Source organism: Aotus nancymaae, unplaced genomic scaffold (assembly GCF_030222135.1).
Source record: "Aotus nancymaae isolate 86718 unplaced genomic scaffold, 86718_ANA_hifiasm-v0.15.2.pri h1tg000040l, whole genome shotgun sequence".
In the NCBI taxonomy this organism is placed as follows: domain Eukaryota; kingdom Metazoa; phylum Chordata; class Mammalia; order Primates; family Aotidae; genus Aotus; species Aotus nancymaae.
The window spans coordinates 60,945,883-60,971,905 of NW_026988454.1; the positions used below are offsets into that span (position 1 = coordinate 60,945,883).

The 26,023-nt window shown below is 36.7% G+C and overlaps 1 protein-coding gene across 4 annotated transcripts in view; it reads left to right on the top strand.

Annotated features, from left to right (window-relative positions):
• The window catches only part of ATG5 (autophagy related 5), a 125,956-nt gene that overhangs the window by 50,215 nt on the left and 49,718 nt on the right, over positions 1-26,023 (top strand). For 3 of the 4 annotated variants that reach the window (XM_012438436.2, XM_012438437.3, XM_012438439.2), the window contains one exon: positions 22,367-22,461. In XM_012438436.2, coding sequence (XP_012293859.1) covers positions 22,367-22,461 — 95 coding nt within the window. The remainder of the gene's footprint in view (positions 1-22,366; positions 22,462-26,023) is intronic. The other variant, XM_064360814.1, reaches the window with a different exon arrangement.

Genomic DNA, 26,023 nt, shown 5'->3' on the forward strand with positions numbered 1-26,023 from the left:
TATTGTTGGTGACTGCTTTCAGCAGCAGAGTTAAATAATTAAGAGGAGACTATGTGGCTCACAAGCCTAACATACCTATTATCAGGCCTTTTAAGAAAATGCTTGTCAACTAATAAAAGGCTGGTTGACAAAGCTACAGCTCATGTTTATCTTTGACCTGAAGTCTGACTCAAAATGTTACACATTCAGAACTGGGTATAACATATTGTAGCAGACTTAATCTAATAACTGCATTTTTTACAATTTTTTTTTTTTTTTGCTTTTTGTCTTTCTCTTTATTTTTTAAATTGTTTCCATCTTTCAATAGATGCTCGTTTGAAGGGGAAATTTTCACAGAGTATGAAAATTTGTCCTAAGAACAGAGTTTCCCAACACAGCTAAGTAGCAGTAGCTTCCACCACATACCTCATGAATATAATAAGAACAATAACAACAATAATATTAAAGTTGAAATAGGCCATAAGTTCGAGGCCAGCCTGAGCAACTGAGCAACATGGGTGGGAAGGCGAGCCCAGCTTAAAAGAGAAAATAATAATAATACTAGTAATAAAAGTCAGGCAGCCGATGGGGGACACCGAGCCAGAGACCTCTGCCAGGACATGGATCTGGAAAGCCCCATCGGTTCACAAGCACGCATGCCTGTCCCATGGAAATCCCACCGCAAAAGCCTCGGGAGGCTGAGGCAGAAGGATCACGAGGTCAAGAGGTGAAGACCATCGTGGCCCACGTGGTGAAACCCTGTCTCTACTAAATATAGGAAAATTAGCCAGGCGTGGTGTCAGGCCCCTGTAGTCCCAGCTACTGTGGAGGCTGAGGCAGGAGAATCGCTTGAACCCGCGAGACGGGGGTTGCGCCTGGGCAACAGAGAGAGAGACTCCATCAAAAAAAAAAAAAAAAACAGGTACACACGGCCAACGCCAATGCTTTCTACACTATATAAAACCATCAGGGATCATGCACGCCACCCTCAATGGGGCTTTTGGCACTGGAAAAACAAGGCAGGATCGTGAGATGTGTGTGAAAATTGCCTTTGTTTGCAACGCCCGCACCATCAACTATGCATCCGGACCGGAAACAAGGACTGGAAAGAAACACACAAGACAGATATGACCAGGCTGGTTCCATGTTCACGCCTGTCATTGCGGCAGTCTGAAAGGCCGACGTAGGAGGATGACTGGAGCGCAAAAGTTTGAGATCATCTTGAGCTGTCAGTCGACACCACCTCCACCTCCTAGGCTTACGAGAACCCTGTAGTCTCAGGTACTTGGAGGTGGTGATCACCTGTGTCCAGGGAGGGGTGGTCGACGCTGACGTGAGCCACGATCATGAGGTCAGGGTGGGTCATGAGGTCGGGAGTTTGAGACTGGCCTGGTGAACGTGGTGAAACAGGGAGACCCTGTGGTTCAAGGGACTCGGCAGGCTCATGTAGAAGTATTGTTTGAACCCACGACGCGGAGGTTGCTGTGAAACACGATTGCCAATGAACTCCAGCGTGTGGTGGAAGCTACTCAGCAGTCTCAGATGGAAGAATTCCTTGAACCCAGGAGTCGTAGGTAGCAGTGAAAACGATTGCCACTGAACTCCAGCCGGGTGACAGAGCAAGACTTCATCTGTCATACCAGCGCTTTGGGAGGCCAAGACGGGTGGATCACGAGGTCAAGAGATCGAGAGCATCCTGGGCTACAGGCTGAAACCCCACCTCTACTAAAAATTCAAAAATATTAGCCACGCGTGGTGGCAAGCACCTGTGGTTCAAGGTACTTGGCAGGCTCGTGTAGATGAATTGTTTGAACAAAGGAGGCGGAGGTTGCAGTGAAACACGATTGCCATTGCACTCCAGCCTGTGATGGAAGCTACTCAGCAGTCTCAGATGGAAGAATTCCTTGAACCCAGGAGTTGTAGGCTGCAGTGAAAACGATTGCCACTGCACTCCAGCCAGGTGACAGAGCAAGACTTCATCTCCAGCTGGGTCTGGATCGCAGCCAAGTCGCCTCTGCACTGCGCGGGATGCTATCTCTGAGGCCCGCAGGGAGATGGCAGGCCGGCGCGAGCTCCCTCATCGACTCTGAGCGCGATCTGAGTGCGTGTCTCCCTGACCTTGTCCTCTACTCTCCTCTGGGGACATGTGCCCCTCAACCCCTGCACCACGTCCTCCCTTTTTACAATTTTTTTAAGCATAAAATTATTTCTGCCTTGGCTTATGTTGTTTTTTGAGTATGTGACTTGTAAACGTTTCTTTATTAAATTTTATTAAATTAATTTTAAAGTGAAGTTTGATTAAGTCCAACTTAAAATCGTGTTTGGTTAAAATCTTCTTTATTCCATTTTATTTTTGGTTATAAATTATTTTTATAGCTATTTTGTTTGGTTTTATTAGTGATGGTTATGATTAAGCTTACACTACTATGATTGAGCTAACATACCTCTCATAAGACTTTGAGTAGTCTTGTGAGAGGTCTTCACAGCAAAGTCTAATGAGAAGTATGCTGTAGATACTGGAGTCCTTGATACTTTATTATCTGTTTATTCAGAATGAGAATATTCATTTTGGAAATCTTTGGCTCGATAAATGTTGCTTGTAGAAAGTATATTTTGGAGTAAAATGCTGAATGCTAATTAACATAAATGGGCAAAAGGTGGTTGTTTTCTATTCTGTTTCTTCTATCAAGAATACTTTTTTCCTCTTTAATTCCTACTGATGTTTTAATGCTCATCTCAGTTGTCACTTTCTATAAGAAGCTTTCCTTCTTTTACTGTTTTAGTCCACAGACATTTATTGAACATCTAATATATACCTGACGTTATGTTAGGAGCTAGTGATCATCCAGCACTGATGGGACAAACATGGCTCCTGTCTTCACAGAGCTTTATAGGAAGGTGGACGCAGAATTGTTAATGCTTTCATGCTGTCGTGACTCCTTGTCCATTTATGCATTTTTTTCTCTTGTATTTTATCACACTCTAGTGTAGTTATATGGTTTATGTATTTTGCTGGCATATCAATTAGGCTGGTTGGAGTATATCTTACATTTTTATATCCCTGGCACCTCATATGGTCTTTGGCAGAGAGTAAAGAAACTAAGTATTAGCTGCATGACTTCTTTATTCCTTTCTAATACTACCAGGAAATAATATTAACAGTTTTTCATAACTAGTTTACCATTAATATAAACTAAAGGAAGTGTCGTGTTTGAATTTATTTATGGAATTGGATTTTATGTAGCGTTTTTTCCTCCAAAAGAAGTTTTTATTAATTTGTGAAGTCAGAGATATTAAACCTTTCTGTTAGTGCAATTATAAATTTCTCAATATTCAGACATAACAGATGGCACATTTGTTTCATTTAGAACTGCACCTGTAGATCATAACAGCTAAACAACAATTAAAACAACTTTTGAATACTTTCAAATGCTAATTTTAATTTCTCAGGACTCTGTGAAAGAGAAATAAGAAAAGCTTATGAAACCAAGAAAACTCATTTAAGACATACTGTGCCTTTCAGTGTTTTTTTTTAATGAGTTTTCATTTTATAAAAATATTTAGCCTCTCTGTGAAACAAAGTTAATGACCACAAGAAAGAAAAGAAAGTAGCATTTTTATTTATGAGACACTTGTTACTACAAGTGCAGGCTATTATCTATTTAATGTCAAGCCATTTTTCTTATAAGCTAGCAATTTTTTTATAGATTTCTATAAAATCTATAAAAATATTTTTAACATGACAGTTTTCAGCCTTGCTTTTCTGAGTATATGTTCTAACTAAAAAGTTGAGGAGGGATGGCATTAGATAGACTTGCAAATAAGGGCAAGGTTTGACTGCTACTATGTTAAAAGTGTACACTGTTTCTAAAATGTGGTTAGGCTTTTTCAACTAATTAATATTTTAGAGACATTAATTGTTTGATGTGCCATTTTAACCTAAAACTGGTTTCTAAGAGGAGATAGTGATTAGCTAATGGTAATTTTATAACAAGTCACAACATTTGCAAAATACTTTTGTTTGGTAGGTAACATAAAAGTTAAATGTAGTGATTCCAGCTTTTGGAGGTTTGTATGATAGAGACAGGTGGGTTGTAATTGCATTGCCTTGTTTTTACTAGTTCTGCTTATAGTAGAATAAGTATCGGACTAAGAATCTGTTGTTCTGAGATGGAACATTAGACCTGATCTATTTATTTATTGCTGTGTCTCTTATCAGTTATATGACCATGGCAGGTCACTTTCTCTCTAAGCTGGACTGTTTTTTCTTTTCTACCCCTTCCGCAGTTCCATTCTTTTCCCCTAGGTGATGTCTGAAAAGCTGGAGTTTTATTACGAATACTAAGGTGGTAATACCTCATAAGACTCTCATTCAAGGATTGTAAAGCAATAATCACATATACCTTAATTCTGATGATAGATGTTTTCAGTTGATTCCAAAAGGGCTTCCTGTATGAATAATTTTTATTGTTCTCCCATCTCCCTTCTCTCTTCATCTTCTTTTTAAGCAGGACTTACTTAGGTAGAAGGAAATAGATAACTTTCCAGAAATAACTGGTAACATAGAAAAACTACTAAAACAGAAACAAGAGTTTTTAGACTTAATGCAGCTATTACTATCTGTGTATCTATATTGAGGCTTCAATTTATATGATTTTTGTTGCAGTGTCAGGTTCTGTTCTAATTGTAGGTGGTATAAAAGTAGATTCTTAAGTAGAACTGTCAATAGGAGGCATAAGTATTCTTGAACTTTTTTTCTCATTGAAAGGTTGATATTGGATAAGCTTCCTTTTTTAAAGTCTTTAGCAAAATTCAGATTTTTACCAGTCTTTGGAACACTGAGACTACATTGTGTAAATAAGAGCAAAGAAAAAAGTACAATAAATCTATATTGGTCACTGAGTCTCATCTGTTACCAGTATATGGCCAGTCTTGTTTCATCTGTTATTTTTCATTCCTTATCTGTGAGTTTTTGGAAATTTTTGCTTTTTTCTTCCATTGCCACAAATATTTCTCACAGATTTTGTACTCTTATGTTTAATCAAGTCTTGGAAACAACATTCATTGTGTTTGATCTTTAGGGCTGCAGATTCTGTCTTCATTATAGGAGAGTCATGCCCAGACTGTAGTAGTGTGGATTAGCTAGCCATTAAAAAAACTGACTATGTGCCAGCCTCTGTGCTAAGCACAGGGGACACTGGGTAAATATGACAGGCACAATCCCTTCCCTCTGAATGTGTAGGGTAGCAGGGGAGCCAGACATGTTTAATGTAGTGTTTATGTAATTGCTACATTTATAACTGAAGTTGTAGAGGAAGAAGGAAGAGCTAGAGTGGTGTGGTTGTATGAAAGTGTTCCAGGCAGAGGGAATGATCTGGGCTAGGCTTAGAAGCAAAGAGTTTACAAAGTTCTGAAAGCTGAAAGGCCATCCTGACTAGAACATGTTGATCAAGATTGAGAGTGGTAAGGAGGTAAAACTGGAAGTTAGAGACCCTGTCTGTTCAGGGCTTTGCAGGCCATTTTAACAATACTGAACTTAATCCCTGGCAGGAAGAGTGGAGAGTGGGATGGTAGGAGACCAGTGAAACATTTTAAGCAGTCCTATAACAGACTCAGATTTCCCTTTTTAAGATGCCCCTTTGGCTGCAGTGTGGCTAAAGAATTAGAAGGAAGCAAATAGGATTTGAAAAGGGCCAAGTAGGAGTCTATACTAGTGGTCACATCAGAGATGGTGATATGTGTTATATGTCTTATGATGATGAGTGCCATGCAAGAAAAAACAAAGGAATATGAGAAAGGACTGTGTTGGGAAAGGATGTTGCTATTTTAAATACGATGGTCAGGGAAGTCCTCACTGATTGGATGACATTAAATGAAGACCCGAAGCAGTTTAGGAGATCATGCATATTTATCTGGGATTAAAATCTTCCTAGGCAGGAGGAACAGCAAGAGCAAAGACACCTAGGTGGAAATATTCTAGGCACTTCCAGAGAACTAATCCTATGTGTAGCTTTTAAAAGTATAATAAACATAGGTTTTTCTTCTAAGATACCCTTCTCTATTGCCCACTTTTTTTTTTTAAGCATTCTTTGTAGCAAAAATGACACTTGTCTATATCTGGTTCTTTTCATAAGCCTTGTAGAACACAAAGCATTTTTTTGGCAGTTGGTTTTATGCTGTTGGCAGTTAGCAATTATTGTGCCTTGGGTAAACCTCATTGGCTATGATACTGCCAGTGCACAAAGCTTTGTTTTATGCTATTTTGAAAGCAGTAAGGTGCTGAGAATATTGACCAATTAGAATTGAACCTATTTATATTAAGGTGATTAGGGAAGACCTCTCATTATTTTTCACAATCTAGTGTCTAGAGAGTCCAAGATGAAGGTGCCTGCAATTTCAGTGTCCGATGAGGGCCCGCTTCCTAATTCATAGCTGTCTTCTCTTTGTGTCCTCACAGAGTAAAATAGAGCAAGAGCTTTCTCTCTGGTCTGTTTTATAAGGACACTGATTCCATTTGTGAGGACTCCGCCCTTATGACCAATCAGCTCCCAAAGGCCCCACCACCTAATCCATCATGTTGGAGATTAGGATTTCAACATGAATTATAGGGGGATGTAAACATTGAGTCCACAATGGGTGTGTTTTGAGAAGTCAAAAGAAGATAAGCATGTCTTAGGCATAGTGACTGAGGAGGAAATGTGGCCCAAGATGAGTTTGGAGAGATGAGAAAGAACCAAATGATGTAAGGCCTTGTAGGCAAATGAAAATGGTTTGGAAAATAATTTGGATTTTAAGACATTGAAGGACTTTTAAGCAGGGGAGTGATGAGATGTAGAATATGATATAAGAGCTGTTCAGTGTAGAATGGAATAGGAGTTAAGAATGGAAGTGGCTCTAGTAGGAGTCTAGGTATAAGAATATGGTGATATTTAGGGTGATGGTGGTAGAGATGGAAAAAAGTCAATAAATTTGGGGCTTATTTTAGAGGTAGATTGGCAGAGCCTGTTGTTAGGCTGTACATGTAGAAGATGGGTTGAAAACAAGGAAAGAGTTATTCCTGGGTTCTGATTTGGGCAGCTGCATGGAGAGTGGTGCTTTATACTGAGATATGAAATATTAGATAGAGAATGAGATGGGAAATGAAGCCTATTTGAGAGGTCATTTTGGATGCTAAAAGTTTGAGATGTCTGTGAGGCATTCATGTGGAGATACACTGAGTTAGATTTTGCTAAAATTAAATATTGTGAGTGTAGGACAGCAGATGGAGAATGCATAATAGATTAGAATCTAATGCCGCAGCTTCTAATTACATACTGTGTTTACTTTCCCAAGTAGTATGGGAATTTTAGCTTCAAGAATATGGCAGTGAATGTGTCCCAGTGATACAAAGCAATGAAATACGGAGCTACATCATTTATGTGTGCTTTTTTGTTACATACAGCTGAGCTAATTAAGTCATTTTTGTTATTATTATTATTTGCATGTAGTACATTTTGCAGGAAGGTGAGTAATTCCAACCTGAAACTCTGTGTGTGGCATTTAAGAATCTACAACTTTGTGTGAAAGGTGCTTAAAGCAAATTTGTAACCTGCTTGAGCATTCAGTTAAGTTTTACTGTAGAACAAACAAGCATTTTACTATCTATTATGTGTTTTAAATCAATCTATTGGTGTTCTGCTTTCTGTAATTAAAAATAATGGTGGGATTTTTAGAGTTCATGCATTTGCATTTTAATATAAAGCAGCAAAAAGAATTTGCTAAGTTTCTGGAGAAAGATTGCTCCTGAAATTACCTTATTTAAATGAATAAATTAATTTTGTAATTATTTGGATTATAGCCTCTTACAGTGATTTGGGTAGATTTGGCAGTGAGTACCATGAATAATAAAACTTGGTGAAACATTTAGGCAGTTATTTCACAATATGCTACAGATTATACTAATATTGTTGGGAAGAGTCCGTTAATAACAGTGGATTGTCATATATCCTTCATTATTGATAAAGAATGCATATGAGATCCAGTTGATATATGTATAAATCTGTATGGCTAGGTTAGTACTTCAGTCTATACTCTGATTAATAATCAAAAATATTTTTAGTGACACTTTACAAGAATACAAAGGCTTAATTTTATGTACTTTTAAAATAAAATTTCAGATCATCTACAGTAAAATGACTATTATATATTTTATTTTATATTTGGTCTACTTTTGTGAATTTTTAAAAATTTATGCTTTCCAAGATCCTGTCATTTTTTTTAAATATATAAGTTTGGGAAGGTCCAAGAAATTTTTCCTTATGAATGTTGATACACTTTATAGGAAATTCAGACAGACATCTCTCATCAATGATTCTCACTCTTGGAGTCATGACTTGTATCATTACTATTTGAATTTACAGCATAATTCCTCTTTCCTCTCAAAAAAATTATACCATATCCACCCACATATATACATATACACTGGTATTTATAGTTAAACTTATTTTTTTAAGTAAATTTTTTGTTTTCAAGCTTTTTTTTTTTTTTTTTTTTAATACGGAGTCTGCTTTGTTGCCAGACTGGAGTGCAGTGGTGCAATCTCAGCTCACTGCAACCTCTCCTTCCCAGGTTCAAGCGATTCTCCTGCCTCATCTTCCCAAGTAGCTGGGACTACAGGTGTGCACCACCACCCCCAGCTAATTTTTGAATTTTTACTAGACTTGGGGTTTCACCATGTTGGCCAGGATGATTTCGATCTCCTGACCTTGTGATCCACCTGCCTTGACCTTCCAAAGTGCTGAGATTACAGATGTGGCCACTGCGCTGGGCTCTTTTTTTTTTAAAAAAGAAGTCTCACCCTGTTGCCAAGCTGGTCTTGAACTCCTTGAGTCAAGTGATCCTCCCATCTCAGCCTCCCAAAGTGCTGGGATTATAGGCGTGAGCCATGGCACCAGGCCTGTTTTGAAACCTTTTAAGAACTTTATAATTCTCTGTAAGAGAATGGAAAACTTTATTTTATTTTATTTTATTTTACTTTAAGTTCTGGGATACATGTGCAGAAGGTGCAGGTTTGTTACCTAGGTATACATGTGCCATGGTGGTTTGCTGCATCTATCAACCCATCATCTAGGTTTTAAGCCTTGTATGCATTAGATATTTGTCCTAATGCTCTCTCTCCACTTTCCCCCCACCCACCAACAGGCCCCAGTGTGTGATCTTCCCCTCTCTGTGTCCATGTGTTCTCATTGTTCAACTCCCACTAGTGAGTGAGAACATGGAGAACATGTGGTGTTTGGTTTTCTGTTCCTGTGTTAATTTGCTGAGGATAATGGCTTTCTAGCTTCAGCCATGTCCCCGCAAAAGACATGAACTCATTCTTTTTTATGGTTGCATAGTATTCCATGGTATATATGTGCCACTTTTTTTTAATATCCAGTCTATCATTGATGGGCATTTGGATTGGTTGCAAGTCTGCTATTGTCTTTACAGGAGAATGATTTCTAATCCTTTGGGTATATACCTAGTAATGGGATTGCTGGGTCAAATGGTATTTCTCGCTCTAGATCCTTGAGGAATCAACAGTGGTTGAGCTAATTTACACTCCCACCAACAGTGTAAAAGTGTTCCTGTTTCTCCACAGCCTCGCCAGCATCTGTTGTTTCCTAACTTTAATAATCACCATTCTAACTTTGCATGAGATAGTATCTCATTGTGGTTTTGATTTGTATTTCTCTAATGATCAGTGATGATGAGCTTTTTTTCATATGTTTTTTGGCTGTATAAATGTCTTCTTTTGAGAAGTGTCTGTTTATGTACTTTGCCCACTTTTTGATGGAGTTGTTTGTTCTATTCTTGTAAGTTTATTTAAGTTTCTTATAGATTCTGGATATTAGACCTTTGTCTGATGGGTAGATTGCAATAATTTTCTCCCATTCTATAGGTTTTCTCTTAATTCTGATGATAGTTTCTTTTGCTGTGCAGAAGCTCTTCAGTTTGATTAGATCCCATTTGTCAATTTTGGCTTTTGTTGCCGTTGCTTTTGGTGTTTTAGTCTTGAAGTCTTTGCCCATGCCTATGTCCTGAATAGTACTGCCTAGGTATTCTTCTAGGGTTATTATGGTTTTGGGTTTGACATTTAAGTTTTTAATCCATCTGGAGTTAATTTCTATATAAGGTGTAAAGAAGGGGTCCAGTTCTTGTTTTCCGCATATGGCTAGCCAGTTTTCCCAGCACCATTTATTAAATAGGGAATCCTTTCCCTATTGTTTGTTTCTGTCAGGTTTGTCAAAGATCAGATGTTAGTAGATATGTGGTGTTATTTCTGAGGTCTCTATTCTGTTCCATTGGTCTGTATATTTGTTTTGGTACCAGTACCATGCTGTTTTGGTTGAAAAACAAATACTGACCTGAAATTCCAACATAATTGGAAGTAAAACACTCCTTAGCAAATGCAAAAGAATGGAAATCATAACAGTCTCTCAGACAGTTCAATCATATTAGAACTCAGGATTAAGAAACTCACTCAAAACTGTTCAACTACATGGAAACTGAACAACTTGCTCCTGAATGACTACTGGATTAATGAAATGAAGGCAGAAATAAAGATGTTCTTCAGAACCAATGAGAACGAAGACAGACTGTACCAGAATCTCTGGGACACATTTAAAGCAGTGTCTAGAGAGCAATTCATAGCACTAAATGCCTGCAAGAGAAATGAGGAAAGATCTAAAATAAACACCCTAATGGCATGATTAAAAGAACTAGAGGAGCAAGATAAATTCAAAAACTAGCAGAAGACAAGAAATAACTAAGATCAGAGCAGAACTGAAGGAGTTAGAGACACAAAAAACTCTTCATATTTTTTGAAAGATAAAAAGTATTAATATTTGTCCACCTAGAATGTAAGAAAGGAGCAGGAGAGACAACATGATGAAGGGAAATATAGGAATGAGAAGGAAGACAACTTCATGGACTTGTTGAAAGGGGAAAGTCTTTGCAATTATAATACAGCTCATTCTCCTCAGTATTTTAGCATCATTTATTTTCGGGTGTTGGCACTCAATACAGTAATGCAATTCAGATATTTGAGTTATAAATGAAAAATTTGAGAAACAGTGGGAGGATCATTTTAAATTCTAATAACTTTATTCTTATTTTTACTGTTAAGATTCCTGGAAATCCTGATTGAATTATTGGGCCTTACAGGATATACTATGTATATCACATATCCCTTAAAGTTATGGGATACATTTAAAACAATAATATGTAGTCCACAATAAACTCATTATAGGTAATAAATATAATTTGCAAAATTCTATGTGGGGCATATTTTTCGACAAATGTATATGGTTTTAAACCAACATTGTTTTGCAGTGAATTAGTTGTTACAGGAGTTTTGAGGAAAATACTTCTTGAACAGTTCTGGTAGCTAAAAGTTGAATTAAGATGGGATTTTTCATTTTCACTCATTATCGTCCTTGGCTTCTTTTAAAGAATAGTTCCTAATTGAGTAATATTTTCAATTTATTATCACAGTGCCTTTCTTCATGTACTCATTGAAGAATTATGCCTTAATGAACATGCTAAAACAAGTAATATTTATTTCTGTAGTAGCAGCTACTGATAGCTGTGCTGTTCATCATCTCTAAGTACTAGAAGAAATGAGAGTTTTTGATTACTTTACCAGATGCTACCATAATTTTTGATGCATAGAACCCTGGAATTTTTGATAATATGAACATGCCATTCATTAATTGTTTCCCAGATCTCTGTTAATCATAGATTATCCTGAATTGGCTGAACATGGAGTGTTAGCAAACAAGTTGTTTTATTTATAGAAATGTAACTAAAAATTTTCTGTGGCATGGTAGCACCCACTAGCAGCTATTAGCCTGATGACCTTGGGCATGTCGTGTAGCTGCTTTAAGTCACAGTTTCCTCCTCTCTACAATGAGGAGAGCTATATCAGTAAGTTGTGTGAAAATTAAACAATATAAAATCCTAGGGTTTTTTAAATTGCTAAATTCTTTGCAGGTGTATAAGTTATTGGTAAAAGTGATCACTGGTCCCATTGTAGTGAGAACCAGTAGCTTTTCCCTATTTTTCACTCTAGTATTGTTTGTTTTTAATAGCACTTTCGACTAGCCTAATTTTTTTTTTTTATTCCAGGGCCTCCTTACTCTGTCACCCAGGCTGAGGTGCAGTGGTAAGGTCATGGCTTACTGCAGCCTTGACTTCCTGGGCTCAAGCAATCAATCTTCCCACCTCCGTCTTTCAAGTAGCTGGGACTACTGGCATGTACCACCAACGCTTGGCTAATTTTTTTTTTTTCTGGTGGAGATGGAATCTCCCTATGTTGCCCAGGCTGGTCTCAAACTCCTGGACTCAAGCATTCCACCCGCCAGGGCCTCCTAAACTTCTGATATGCTTTTTACCTAAGTATAGTATCTATTACTTGGTCACCTCTGCCGTTGGAGGAGATGGAGAGTGGGGGTGGGTGGGAAGGACTTGAGCCATCAAGCATTTACTAGTGCAAAATAAAAGATTCATCAGACTTATTAGAATTATGATAACTTTGTGTGTCTATTTAGCTTCCCCAGCTACATATTAAGTGAAGGGAAGAATCTGTTGTGTACTTGTTTTATTTTGGTTTTTGTTTTTTAATTCTCTACAGCTCCTGGTATTCAATTAAGCACATAATAGGAGCAAGGGATTTGATAGATGTCACTCTACACAGATCCTACAAAATAAAAATTTATTTGAGCATACTGTTTTTTCTGTCTTCTGTTTTGATTAAACTGCAGATTCATAATATGAACTGTTTGCAAACTGGGAACTTCTTTATAGAGGTATTTTTCATAGCTGCCATGTACAGATTAGATAGATTTGAAATAGAATGGAGGTGCTTATTAGGTTTACTAAATACCTGTGATATCCCAGGCCTAGACACTTCTACATGCATAATCTTAGTGATTCCTCACAAGAATTAGATAAACATTACCACCTTTGCAAATGAGGAAAGGAGTTAACAGAACTACCAAGAGGTAGAACCAGAATTTGAACCTAGATCCCTGATTCTACAGTAAATGTACAGTCATGCTCTGTATTACAATGTTTGAGTCAACAGTGGACTGCATGTATGATGGTGGTCACTTAAGATTATAATGGAACTGAAACATTCCTGTAGCTTAGTAACCTGGTAGCCCTTGTAACATCATAGCACAATGCATTACTCCTCTGTTTGTGCTGATACTTTTATAAACAAATGTATCATGCTGTTAGTTGGATAAAAGTCTAGCACATATAATTATGTACATTAATTGATTGTGATAATAAATGACTATGTTACTGGTTTATTTACTGTACTTTTTATTATCTTAGAGTGTTCACTTTCTACTTATTAGAAAAAGTTAGCTGTAAAACAGGAAGGTCCTTCAGGAGGTATTCCAGAAGGCATTGTTACCATAGGAGATGACAGCTCCCCTCATGTTATTGCCCCTGAAGACTTTCAGTGGGACAAGATGTGGAGGTGGAAGACAGTGATATTGATGATCCTCACCCTTTGTAGGCCTAGGATAATGTGTGTATTTGTGTCTTAGTTTTTAACAAAAAGTCTTAAGAAGTTAAAAAAATAAAAATTTTTTAAATAAAAAATGTTTCATAGAATATAAAGAAAGAAAATGTTTTTGTGAAACTCCACATGTTTTAAGCTAAATATTATTACAAAACACTCAAAAGTTGAAAACCTTTATAAAGTGAAAAGGTTGTACTAAGCTAAGGTAAATTTTTAAATAAATTCAGTGTAACTTAAGAGTACAGTGTTTACAAAGTCTACAGCATAGTAATGTCCTAGGCCTTCACATTCACTCACCCAGAGCCAGTCCTGCAAGCTCCATCCATGGTACCTGCCTTATACAGGGGTACCTTTTAAAAGTCTTTTATTTGGTATTTTTACTGTACCTTTTCTATGCTTAGTTACACAAACACTTAACATTGTGTTACGGTTGCCTACAGTATTTAGTACCGGTTTGTACATACCTGATTTGCACATACCATACAGGTTTATAGCCTAGGAGCAGTAGGTTATACCACATAGCCTAGTTGTGTAGTAGGCTGTACTCTCTAGATTTGGTTTGTTTTCCCTCCCCTCCCCTCCCCTCATACATGTGCAGATTGTGCAGGTTTGTTTCATAGGTATACGCATGCCATGGCAGTGGTTTGCTGCATCCATCGCCCCGTCATCTACATTAGGTATTTCTCCTAATGCTATTGCTCCCCAGTCCCCCCACCCTCCAGGTCCCAGTGTGTGATGTTCCCCTCCCTGTGGCTGTGTGTTCTCATTGGTTTTCTGAGTATTCTGTGATGTTCGCATGATGAAATTGCCTGATGCATTTCTCTCACAATCTATTCCCATCATTAAATGAAGCATGACTCCATTTTTTGTTACACCTGGATGTTGTTAACGCTGGCTATATATTAGGATCATCTGGGGTGCTTTCAAAAGTACAGATGCCAGGGAATCAGGTAATTGGTCTGGAGTGGGTCCTGCACATTAGTGTTTTTTAAAAGCTCTTCAGGTGATCCTGGTGAGCAGCAAAAGTTAAGAAATGTTGCATTACATATTGCATCTCCAGTGACCATTGGTGGCCCCTTTGTTTTGAAAGCTTTTATTACTTGTTAGTGGATAATCATTATTAGTGGTTTCTACTTTACCTTTGCTTTCCAGAAGCATACAGGATTTGTATTAAAGAGAGAATTACCTACATAATAAATGTTGGAAAGGTTACAGTGAACATAATGGGGGTATCTTTTTCTTTGTCAGTTTTTCAAAAATTGAAATATTTTTGTTTTTGTCTTATGACTTTGGCTTGGTGAGTGAAGTGAAAATGAACTCAATTGCATATTAAATTTGTTTCTGGCCCTCTGCATCTAGGAAAGTAATAAACTAATTTCAGCCAACAGAAATGACATTTTTTTAAATATACAGTAGTTTATAAAAGTAATAAAGCAACAGGTTATTGGTTTTAAGTCTGTAGATGATTTTAACAGGAATACATTTAGATAATTTGTCCTGGCCTACCACTGTGCTGTAGCTCTGTAAATCTCTTTTTGACAAGCTACTTTAAAGATTGTCTTTTGGATTAAGGAAAAATTAGAATATAGTTGATCATTATTATTTTTAGAAATTTTAATGTAAGCACATAGAACAGAATAATTTGTTTTTTACACTATGAAATTTTTGAATTTTGAATCTTTATTACCCAGCTTAAAAATACATTTGAAATACATTCTTCTTAATTGGTTAGAATATGATAATTGAATCCTGTCTACTTAAAAATAAAGGCAGTTACTGGGATTGAGTCTTGGAATACATTTAAAGATGTTGTAACTTGCAGTCATAGTTTATTGACTGGTGATGTTGAAATTAAAATTTACAGTCTGCTTTTTTCAGTACTTAGCAAGATTAATTTTCTTTAAATTTCCAGCAGTAGTTTTTAACCATTTACAAAGTTTTCATGAGGTAGCTAGTTTTTACTGGCTCCACTGTAATAAGGTATAACAATTGTGAGCCTCTCATCTTTTCAGATTATACAGAACCCCTTCCCCCTTCATGCTTATGTCCTCTTCCGTACTTTATTAAGGCATGTTCTGAGAGGAAGGGGTTGGAAGGGAATGGTTATCTAGGTCTTAAGAGGTAGGGTTGGAAATCAGACTTGCTTGTCAAGACTGGAGGACTCCTCAGATGTTGGCCTAGATGTTCTTGGACTACCATATTTATTCCCACCACTATTACATGATATGACTGGAGATGAATGCAAGTGAAATTGATGGAAAGTAAATGGCAACTAAGTTGTGCCCACAGGGTGAGAAGGTAGAATCTTATATGGTGGTTGAAAAAGTGGGAGGAAGCAAAAAGGACAGAGGACATTTGGTTGTAAATGTTGCAGCTGTTCTTTGTTCGGGCTTTTATTCTCCCAACTATGGCTAGCAAAGGCTGCTCAATTGCATAACTCCAACAGGCAACATTCACATAGAATTTGATGTGAGTGATGCAGACTCCCTGGCTCTGAGCCAGAGTGAACAGTCCAGCAATCCTGTAAAGATGGAGTTTTGGCAGGGCTACTTTTCCGTACCAGTCCTGACACTTCTTACTTGGTAGAATCTAGAAGCTCAGTGTATTCTGTTGTTGAATCTGAGGCAGCCTAAGAGATAATGATAATAGCAAACACTTATGTAGCACTTAATTCCTGTCAGGAACAGGAAATGTCTTGCTCAAACTCACACAGCTATTAAATAAATGACAAAGCTGAGAAACCCAGGCAGTGTGGTCCAGACTGTCTACTTTTTCCACTGTCTCACACTATGTTTGCTATTCCTTGTTTTTATTGTCCCCATTGGTTAGTCATTCATTTAGTTGTTAGTCATTAACAAACATTTGTTGAGTATGTACTATGTGCATACTCATAGTACATTAACATAGAACCTTCTAGGACTGAAGATAAAGACAAAGTCTTTGCCCTCATGAAACATACATTTTAGTTGAGGGAGAGTGACAGTACATAATTAAACATGTAAATTGTGTGGTTTGAAATAACGATAAGTATTTAGAATAAAAGAGTGATGGTATAGGGAATGATTGGAGAGTGGGGCTGTCTTAGCTAGTATTATGAAGGAAATCTTTCTGAGACAGTAACACACTATTGAGACTTGGATGATGAGAAGGAAGCAGTTATGTAAAGATTAGGAAAGTGGGGATGCTAGGCTGCTAAAACTGTGAAACGGGATCAAGTTTGATATTTACTAGGACAGAAAAGAAAAATAGCATGACTTAAAGCTTAGTGAGGTAGGTAGTAACTTAGTAAGGTAGACAGTGGGATCTCAGAGGAATGCAGCAGCAATAGCATTCTAAGTGGGTGGAGTGGGCCAAGTAGGAGCTGCTTCTAGGGGAAGAGGTATTTATTACTGACATTATTTATTGTTGCCTGCATGCAGAGTTTGGGCAGGGAGCAGTCTGCCCGGTTGCAGGCAGTAAGGAGATGCAGTGGGTTGCATATTTTCTTTAAATGATTTTAGTATGTAACTTAAAATAACCATATCATTAAAGTGCATCATGAAGCATTATGTTTTATGCCCACTAGAAAAGTATTTGAAAATTTACTCATTAATGATGATTTATGCCTTAAAAGAGCATTCTGGATGCTGTGCAGAAGGGATAAACATAGGACAGTGACTAAGTAGGAGGCTATTGTGTTGGCTTAGAGAGGTGAAAGTGATAGTGGTGAACACAGAGAGAAGTAATTACACTCTAAAAATATATTGATTACCCTTCTTGATGCCAATTTTCTAAGACCAGCACTTCGTAGGGCAAAGGAAAAGATGTCTTCTCTCAGTCAGTTCTCAGACAGTGACCGTCTAGGTCAAAATTGTCCAGGAATTTGGGTTTTATTGCTTTTGTGATTCACTCAGACCACACATTTCCCTGGGTACAATCCTTCTGCCAAGATACGTGTTTATGAACAGGATGAAAGATGAACCTCCTCCAGGACTGGCACTGCTCAGCCTTGATGCAGAGGCCAGTCCACTGGGCCCACCTACTTCTGTGTTCATGATGAATTTTCAGGGGCTGATTCTCTTAATTTGACCTAGCTCAGAAGGCAGATGAGTTTGAAGATACAGGTCACTTACTGAACACCTGCTTTTGGCAGCCTGCCAGTGGTTAACTACTTGTTCATTTTTATTTTTTTCCTATTTTGTCTTACAGAGATGTTTAGCCTATTACATATGAAGAAATTAATTCATATAGGTCTATATTTGAATGTGTTTTCTGTCACATATTTTGAAAGCCTCTGATTAAAACTCTACATATATTACATGGTCACTTGTAGTACTCATTTGAATAATACTGATACCAATGGAAAATTTTGTGAAGAGTGGGTTCCCTTCCATAGTGATATTCAGCCATTTGCTTTTCCTTTCAAAGACAAGCTTAGAGTCCGTCTTCTAAGTGTTGTACAATATAACATTTCTTTGGAGTGCTACAACTCTGTTCTTTGGCATCATAGACGTTAAAGACCAGGAGGTAAATAGTATATGCACGTGGAGACCATTTCACCCGTTTTTTGCATGAGGGTCCCAGCCAGCTGAATTGAGCCTGAGTAGCAATCCCTACAGTCTCCTTACATGTCCTCCATGTCTCCTGTGGGAGATTTTAGACATGTTATTTGTGGCATAAGAATTAGTTTGCCTGGAGTTTTTACCTCCTGTAAAGCTTAAGTGGAAGAATAGATAAATCCTTTGAAGTTGCCATTTTTTCCTGCTGTTTTTCCACGAGGAACAAAGAATACAAATTAACTTGATATCTTACGCTTTTTAGAGAGATCTGAAATTTTTTTTAAAAAAGTTTTTTTCCAGGTATTTTAAAAATTTGCAAGACCAGTATAAAAGCTTAATTCAGCAGAGAGAGAAAGAGGAAAAATGGATGACCATCAGGATTTTGAGGAATGGTATTTTTAATCTCTTTTAAAAAACTGAATATTTCTTTAGAACAGTCCTTTGGTTTTATGCTTTTGATTTGATAGCCTTCTTAAATGTTAAGTGTTACAAAAAGAAACTAACTTCAGTAACATTGTTTGTAGCTCTGGCAAGAAGTATATACGTTATCTTCCTTTCTCCCACTGTGAATAAGCCAAGTGACTGCTAGTTTTAATTTTCTCCTAGTCTTTGTTTTGTTTGGCTCTGCATCGTGGCTCATGCCTGTAATCCCAGCCCTTTGGGAGGCCAAGGCGGATGGATCACTTGAGGTCAGGAGTTCAGGACCGCCTGGCCAACATAGTGAAATCCTGTCTCTACTAAAAATAAAAAAATTAGCCACGCATGGTGATGCATGCCTGTAATCCCAGCTACTCGGGAGGCTGACGCTGGAGAATCACTTGAACCCAGGAGGTGGAGGTTGCAGTTAGCAGAGATCTTGCCACTGCACTCTAGCCTGGGTGACAGAGCAAGACTCCGTCTCAAAAAAAAAAAAAAAATCCAGTGTGAAATACACTTGGTTTTTCCGTCAGTCTCAACACTGATTCATTCATTCCTTCCTTCCTTCATTCCTTCCTTCCTTCCTCCCTCCCTCCCTTCCTTCCTTCCTCCCTTCCTCTCTGTCTTCCTCTTTGTCTTCCTGTCTGTCTTCCTCTCTCTCTCTTTCTTTCCCTGTCTTACTCTAGGGAAGCACTGAACTTCTTTTACTTTCTTATATTTGTATCTTTCCTGTTAATAACTTTGAGCTATAAAAGTTTATTTTTGATTAGAATGTTTTTAGTTATTGTTGAGAAAATACCTTTTTGATATAAAAAATTATAAGAAGATTAAAAACATATCAATACAAATTTTTTTGTTGTCTTTTTTTGTTTTAAACAGTTGTATTTGTCTGCATCTAATCAGTAGGTTAAACAGGATAAGTTTTATATAAAGAATTATTAAACTCTGACAAAAATGACTATAAGATATAAGAAAACTATATATTTTACTCTAGGGCTGAAGGAGGAAGACCAAACTTGTAAGGGGCCCCACTTACAAGGCTTGGGGTTCAGACTTCATTGGAGGAGGTATATTCAGCTCATTTAGTTAGTAGAAAAATTCTCTCTTTTGGCCAGGCCAGAGAGTTGGTCTGTAGTCCAGACAGGTTGCTGTGGTCAACAACATGTGGCAGGGTTGTGCAGAAGGAGTGGCAGCTGTGTGGGAAACCACAGATGGGCAGCCCATGCAGGTCTCCAGAGCAAGCAAATTGAGATGTTGATAAGAGCAAGGGCCCTTTAGTTTGCCTATGCAGGCAGAAAGCCTATGGAGTGCTAGATTCTGTCTTGAGAGGGCTGGTTATTCCTGGGCCAGGCTCAGGCTGCAACCTGGCTGAGAGAATTGTGTATCTGGACATTGGCTTGGGGCAGCATTCCCCTGATGTCTTCATCCGCATGCCACTAATCCACGGCAAAATGAAAACTGCAGAACCCTTTGTCCTACGACTTCTTTTAGCATTTTCTGCTGAGAAACCTTAAGATGGTTGTCGCAGTAGAGAGACTTAAAGGATTTGTGTCCATATTGCAATGTATGTATTGAACGGTGAATTGGAGATGAGAGTCATGCAGTTGATACCTGGCACAATCATGTTTCTTTTTCCAGTTTATTTTTAGGAGAAATTGTGTTCATAGTGTTCTATTCATTCTTTTATTCAAGAGCATATGCTATGCATGCACCATGCTGGGTGCTTGAGATTTAATAACAAGGCAGCAAGTAAAATTTTAAGTATGCATGAAGAATCATTTTATTTGGCTATCACATTCTTGATTGATACTTGATGGTAGAAAGACACTTTTTTAAGCTTTGAAAGAATAATTGCTTCGTATATGAGAGGACTATGTCAAAATAGTATTCTTCACATTAAGATAAAGTTTTGTGGCAGCAACTATTGAAACAGTAGAGGACTTTGAATCAGAAGACCAAGATTCTGGTCTTGGTTGTTAATTAAACATACACAATCTGGGTCTTAGTTATCGTTGGTGAAATTGTGCTGGACTTACTAGATTCAAAATTTTCTCTCACACCATTTCTAATATACTGTGAGTCTTCCCTCAGATTGGAGTTGAAGGTTAGAGTAAGGAAGGCCTAAAGCCTGTCTCAGTCTTTTAGGACAGAGGTATAAGAAGAAATAACTAATTTTTTTTAACATATAGTTAAGACGGTTTAAGCAGAATCAATAGATTGCCAGTAGATTGGATTGAAACAGGTCTAGTGCAGAGAAATACCAAGCTGAACTGCAGTTCTGGATATATTTCCCTGCTTTGTAGAGATACGATTTTGATACAAATTTCTGAGTGTAAAATATTTTATTATAAGATGGGATTCTGAGTGAGTTAAAAAAAAAGGAGTTGCTTAAAAAACAATGTACAGATGGGAGAAAATATGTGAATCACATATTAAATAAGGGGCTTGTGTCCAGAATATATAAAGAACTCTTATAACTCAACAAGAAAAGGACAACTGGTTTAAAAGAGAAATGATTTGATAGGCATTTCTCCAGAGATGTACAAATGGCCAGTGAGCAGATGAAAAGATGCTCAGTGTAATTAGTCATTAAGGAAATGCAAATCAAAACCACAATGAGATACTACTTGATGCCTGCTACAATGATTATAATTAAAAAGACCAATAGTAACAAGTGTTGACAAGGATGTGGACTAATTGGAATGCTTATACTTTGCTGGTGGAAACATAAAGTAGTACAATCACTTTGGAAAACAGTATGGCAGTTCCTCAAAACATAGTTACCATATATCAGTTAAACAGTTACCTGATGATTCAACAGTTCTCCTAGGTACATACCCAAGAGAACTGAAAACATATGTCAACACAAAAATTTGTTTACAGATATTCATAGTAGCATTATTTATAATAGATAAAAAGTGGAAACTACTTAAATGTCAGTCAGCTGAGGAAACAAAAATCTGATAATTCTACATAATGGAATATCATTCAGTTGTAAAAACAAATGAAGTTCTGATACATACTACAACATGAATGGACCTCGAAAATGTTATGCAAGCGAAAAACAAACCCAGATGCAAAAGAACCACCTATTATTTCATTTATATGAGATGTCTGGAATAGGCAAACTATAGAAAGTAGTGAGTGATTTTTCAAGGGGCTGGGGCAAGGCAGGAATGGAAGTGACTATTAGTAGTTACAGGTTTCTTTTTGGGTTCCTGAAAATGTTCTGAACTCTGAATATACTGAAAACCACTAAGTTGTATACTTTAAAAGGGGTGAATTTTATGGTATGCAAATTATCTCAAGTTGTTTATTTAAATAATTTGAACCTGAAAAGTTTCAAAAAAGGAGCTTAATTTGTCCGAGATTAAGCTGCAGTTGGCAGTTCCTAAGTGCTAGTTCCATATTTCTTTCAAAGCTTTTTAAAAAATTATCTTTGATATTTAATGTTTACTGTGTTCAATATTTTGACTTTATTTCTTTACACAACTTCTGGTTAACATTTAGGCTACTTGAAGCTGTACCTCAGCAGTTAGAAGTAGTACTAGGAGAGTTAAGACATCTTTCCTCTACCTGATGTGTTTTTTTTGCCTTGATAACACAAGTAGTCATATGTTTATATGTTCAGGGTTTTTCTTACGAGAAATAATTGGCTGTGTGGATATCTGGGGAGAAGATGCAATAATGTAGATAAAAAGTTAATTTTATATTTGCTTTATGTTTAGTTATGGAAAGATATGTTTAATAAAAATAAGAAAATATATAAATGATGTCCTTTCAGAAACTTCTAGAAGGATATTTAAAACTTTTGTCTCTTCATGTGAGGTATTCCATTATAATGTTCATTTTTAATAACAAGTAATTTATATCATTACAGACAGATTTGACCAGTTTTGGGCCATCAATCGGAAACTCATGGAATATCCTGCAGAAGAAAATGGATTTCGTTATATCCCCTTTAGAATATATCAGGTAGGAAGTGACATTCTAAAAAATATTCATTTATGAAAGCCTCAGACATCTTACTTGAAATACTCTAGTCCAGAACTCTGTCTGCATAGTAACTGAACAGTATTTTTTAGGGGTTTTCCAAACTGTGTCTTGTAGTGGCAATCAAATCAGATACTGCCCTGGAATATTTGACTCATATGCAGTTGGTACTCATTATTTGTAGATTTCATATTGGCAGATTCACATACCTGCTAAAATTTATGTGCAACCCCAAAGTCAGTACTTGGAGTACTTTTAGGGTCAGAGTGGTGAAAAATTGATTCACCTGATGGCTCATTTCCCAGCTGAGGTTGATCAAAGCAAGGCTGTACCTTCTTGTCTCAGCTGTCATGCTGTAAACAGACCTTCTGTTTGCAGTGTATGTAGTGCCATGTTTTTACATTTTTGTGCTTTTTGTTAGTGATTTTGCTTTTTAGAACAGACTGCAAATGTAGCACTGAAGTGCTCTTTTTAAACAGAAACACATTAAAACAAGGTTATATATTGATCAGTTGATGAACATGTGACCAAGGGTTCATGGAAACATAACTTTGTATTCTCCCTAGAAGCAAGTATTTCAGTGTTTGTGGTAACCCTATAGAACAGAACCACTGCAAATCACAATAATTTACTCTCTGTGTGTTTTAGATGGTGAGTTTTCAGTGTTGTACCACAAAGTAGGCAATAGGCTCTTAAGTCTTTCTTACAGCATATTTGTATGCAGTAAAGAAACTCCACGTTTCTGTACTTTAAAAGGGCTGGCATAAATATTGGCATTTAGCAAATATTAAATATTTTTTGAATGAATGGCATTCCAGGAAGTTAAGTTACATACTAACATGAGAAAAGCATTTAAGAACAAGAATTAGAAGCATAATTTCACAGGCATAGACTCTAATCTAGTAGGTCTTCCATTCAAAGTCAGAAGTTTTGTCATAACTTTCTTTGTAGCCATTTTTAGTATCCCACAATCTTTACTAATAGTTACTTCTATAATTGTTTTAGAATCTATTATAGAGCTATCACATAACCATGTGTTCAAAGAGGAAAGCAAGTTGTCTAATTGAAAATAAAAATCTCAATATACTGGAAGAATTAAGCATATTTATTTAGTGTTGCAAATATGATTTTCAAGTAGTCCATATTTTTCATGAAGGTGGGATTATTGTTAGGTTCATGCTTTGTGTCCAGGGTCTAGAAGAGTGCTCAACGTTTGAATTTCTAATTTATTAAATCATTTATCATTTACCAATTTTATTTTAATTCTTTATGTTCTTTTTATTTTACCATGAACTCCACAGTAACATGCCATAAGGCATTCTCACAGCCTAGCAAAATATCTTACTTGTGCAATTTAGTTGAATAAAATATATCACAGACTGTGAAGACATTTCCAAAAGAGTTCTGAAACTGTTTTGAGATTTATACCTCTTAGCATTTATTTGGGTCAAGTTGTGGCATATATATTTATACAAGAGATTCTTTACTGTAACTACTTTAAACTCCTATAGGGAAAGTGTATTATACTTAATTTAGGGATCGTTATTGTCAGAATGTAATGCAGCTGTACAGAGTAAAGGTTTTCCTTTTTGAATTTATCATTATGTTTTAGGGAAAAATTGTCAGATTAATCCATATCTAGTGTAGTAATATTATAATACAGGAGGATTCAGAGAGAGAGAGAGAAAGAGTGTGTTTGTGTGTATGTGCCTGTGTGTGTGTGTGTGTAAGAGAGAGAGAGAGAGAGACAGACAGAGAGAAAGAGAGAATAGTTTTTAAAAGTTCTATAATTAGATAGAAAGTGGGAAGGTAGAGAATTCTTAAAATTTGCTTTACAAAACCTGGCTGCCAGATGGGGACTCTCTTAGGGCAGAGCCTCCTGCTTGATCTTTAATGTGTCAAGGCACTTGGGCGGTTTTCCTTAAACAGAAAGTGACAAAGAGCCTGAGGACATTATAGGTTCTCATTTGACCTACATAACTTTGCTTTTGGCTTTATCCCAGTTCCATTTTGGTTATTTGAATTTGATTAAAGTTTTAGAAGTAGGATATGGAAATGAATATAAATGTTTAGGAGTCCTACTTTTTGCTAATTTGCCATTTCCTGGTGTTTCCTAATTCCTGTTTGGTATTCAGTCTTCAACCATGACCAAAGGAGGACGGAACGCTACTTTCTGTTTTCCTAATTGTATGTTCTAAAGGCAACATCAGATTTTTGTTGCTGACTTCTTTATATTAGTTTGTATAGTTGTGATATTCTGTTTGTTAAATGTAGCTTTTATTGGTGTAGCATTTTGATTAATTAACACCTTTCATTTCTTTAACTTACTAGATACAAATCTCTATAATATTTAAGACCTTAAGTTACTTAGTAAATTTAAGGAAAACCTGAAAATCCAGATTCATTAATAGATAAATAAAGGGCATAATTTTTGCTCAAATATTTATTTTACTTTGCAGAATCTTAATAGAATTTTTGTATAACCAGAGAGAGAAGAGAGAGAGAGAGACAGAGGAAGGGGTACTGAGCATGCTTGAGTGAGGGCCATTTTATCTTGTTGAAGCCTCAAAACCATCTTAGGATGTAGGAATCATCGTCTGATTTTACATGTGAGGAAACTGAAGCTCAGGAACTTTAAGTCACTTGCCTCAGGGTCACCCAAATGTAAAATGGAAGAACTAGAATTCAGACACAGGTCTGATTTATGAGCAAAGTATGACTTTTGTTTAGAATAATTAAGATTAATGCATTTTCAGAACATAATTATTATCATGAAAAGTGAAGTCTACCTTGACCAAATAAGTTGATAGGAGCCTAGAATACCTGTGTCTGATGGTATTCTTTGAAGACTGACTTTTGTAAAGATTGTCATCAAACTATCTTTTTCATCTGTAGGTCATTCATCATGAGTTCAAAATGACTATAGTCAGGTGACAGAATTTTAGTGGTAAAAGTTAAATTGATCCAGAAGCCATCTAGAGATGTTGCAGACCAAAATGTGTCATTTCTGTCATTTATGTAACAGTTTAGTTTGGTGCGTGAGTTTCAGGTTTGTGTTCCTAAAGTCCAGGTGCTTCATATTAGCCAGTATTCTAGAGATGACATTAATGGCAGGAAATGTTTCAGAAATGTAACCAAAATGTTATTTAGCACATGTAACCAGGTGGTGATTAATGAAGGCATTTGTCAAAAAGATTTGTAAAATGACTGTGAAGTCCTTAGGTATTGGTATTTGTGATGTAAAATGAAAATTAGGCACATCGTATCTGTTTTTCAAGAAGCAAGAGATTCATAAATGTTATCCTGCCATTATACTTTGAGTAAGAAAAATGTGTCTCATTCATTCATTCAACAAATTTGTTTACATACATCACATATTTGCCTGCCATGCCCTGTGCTATGCACAAGGGATACAACTGGTGATCAATATTATGTGTCACCCTTTAGAAAGCTTATAATTTAAAGGTGGAAAGAAATAAATCAATTAAGAATACAAATACAACATTGGAACTGTGATTGCTATGAAGAAGAGACATACAGTGCA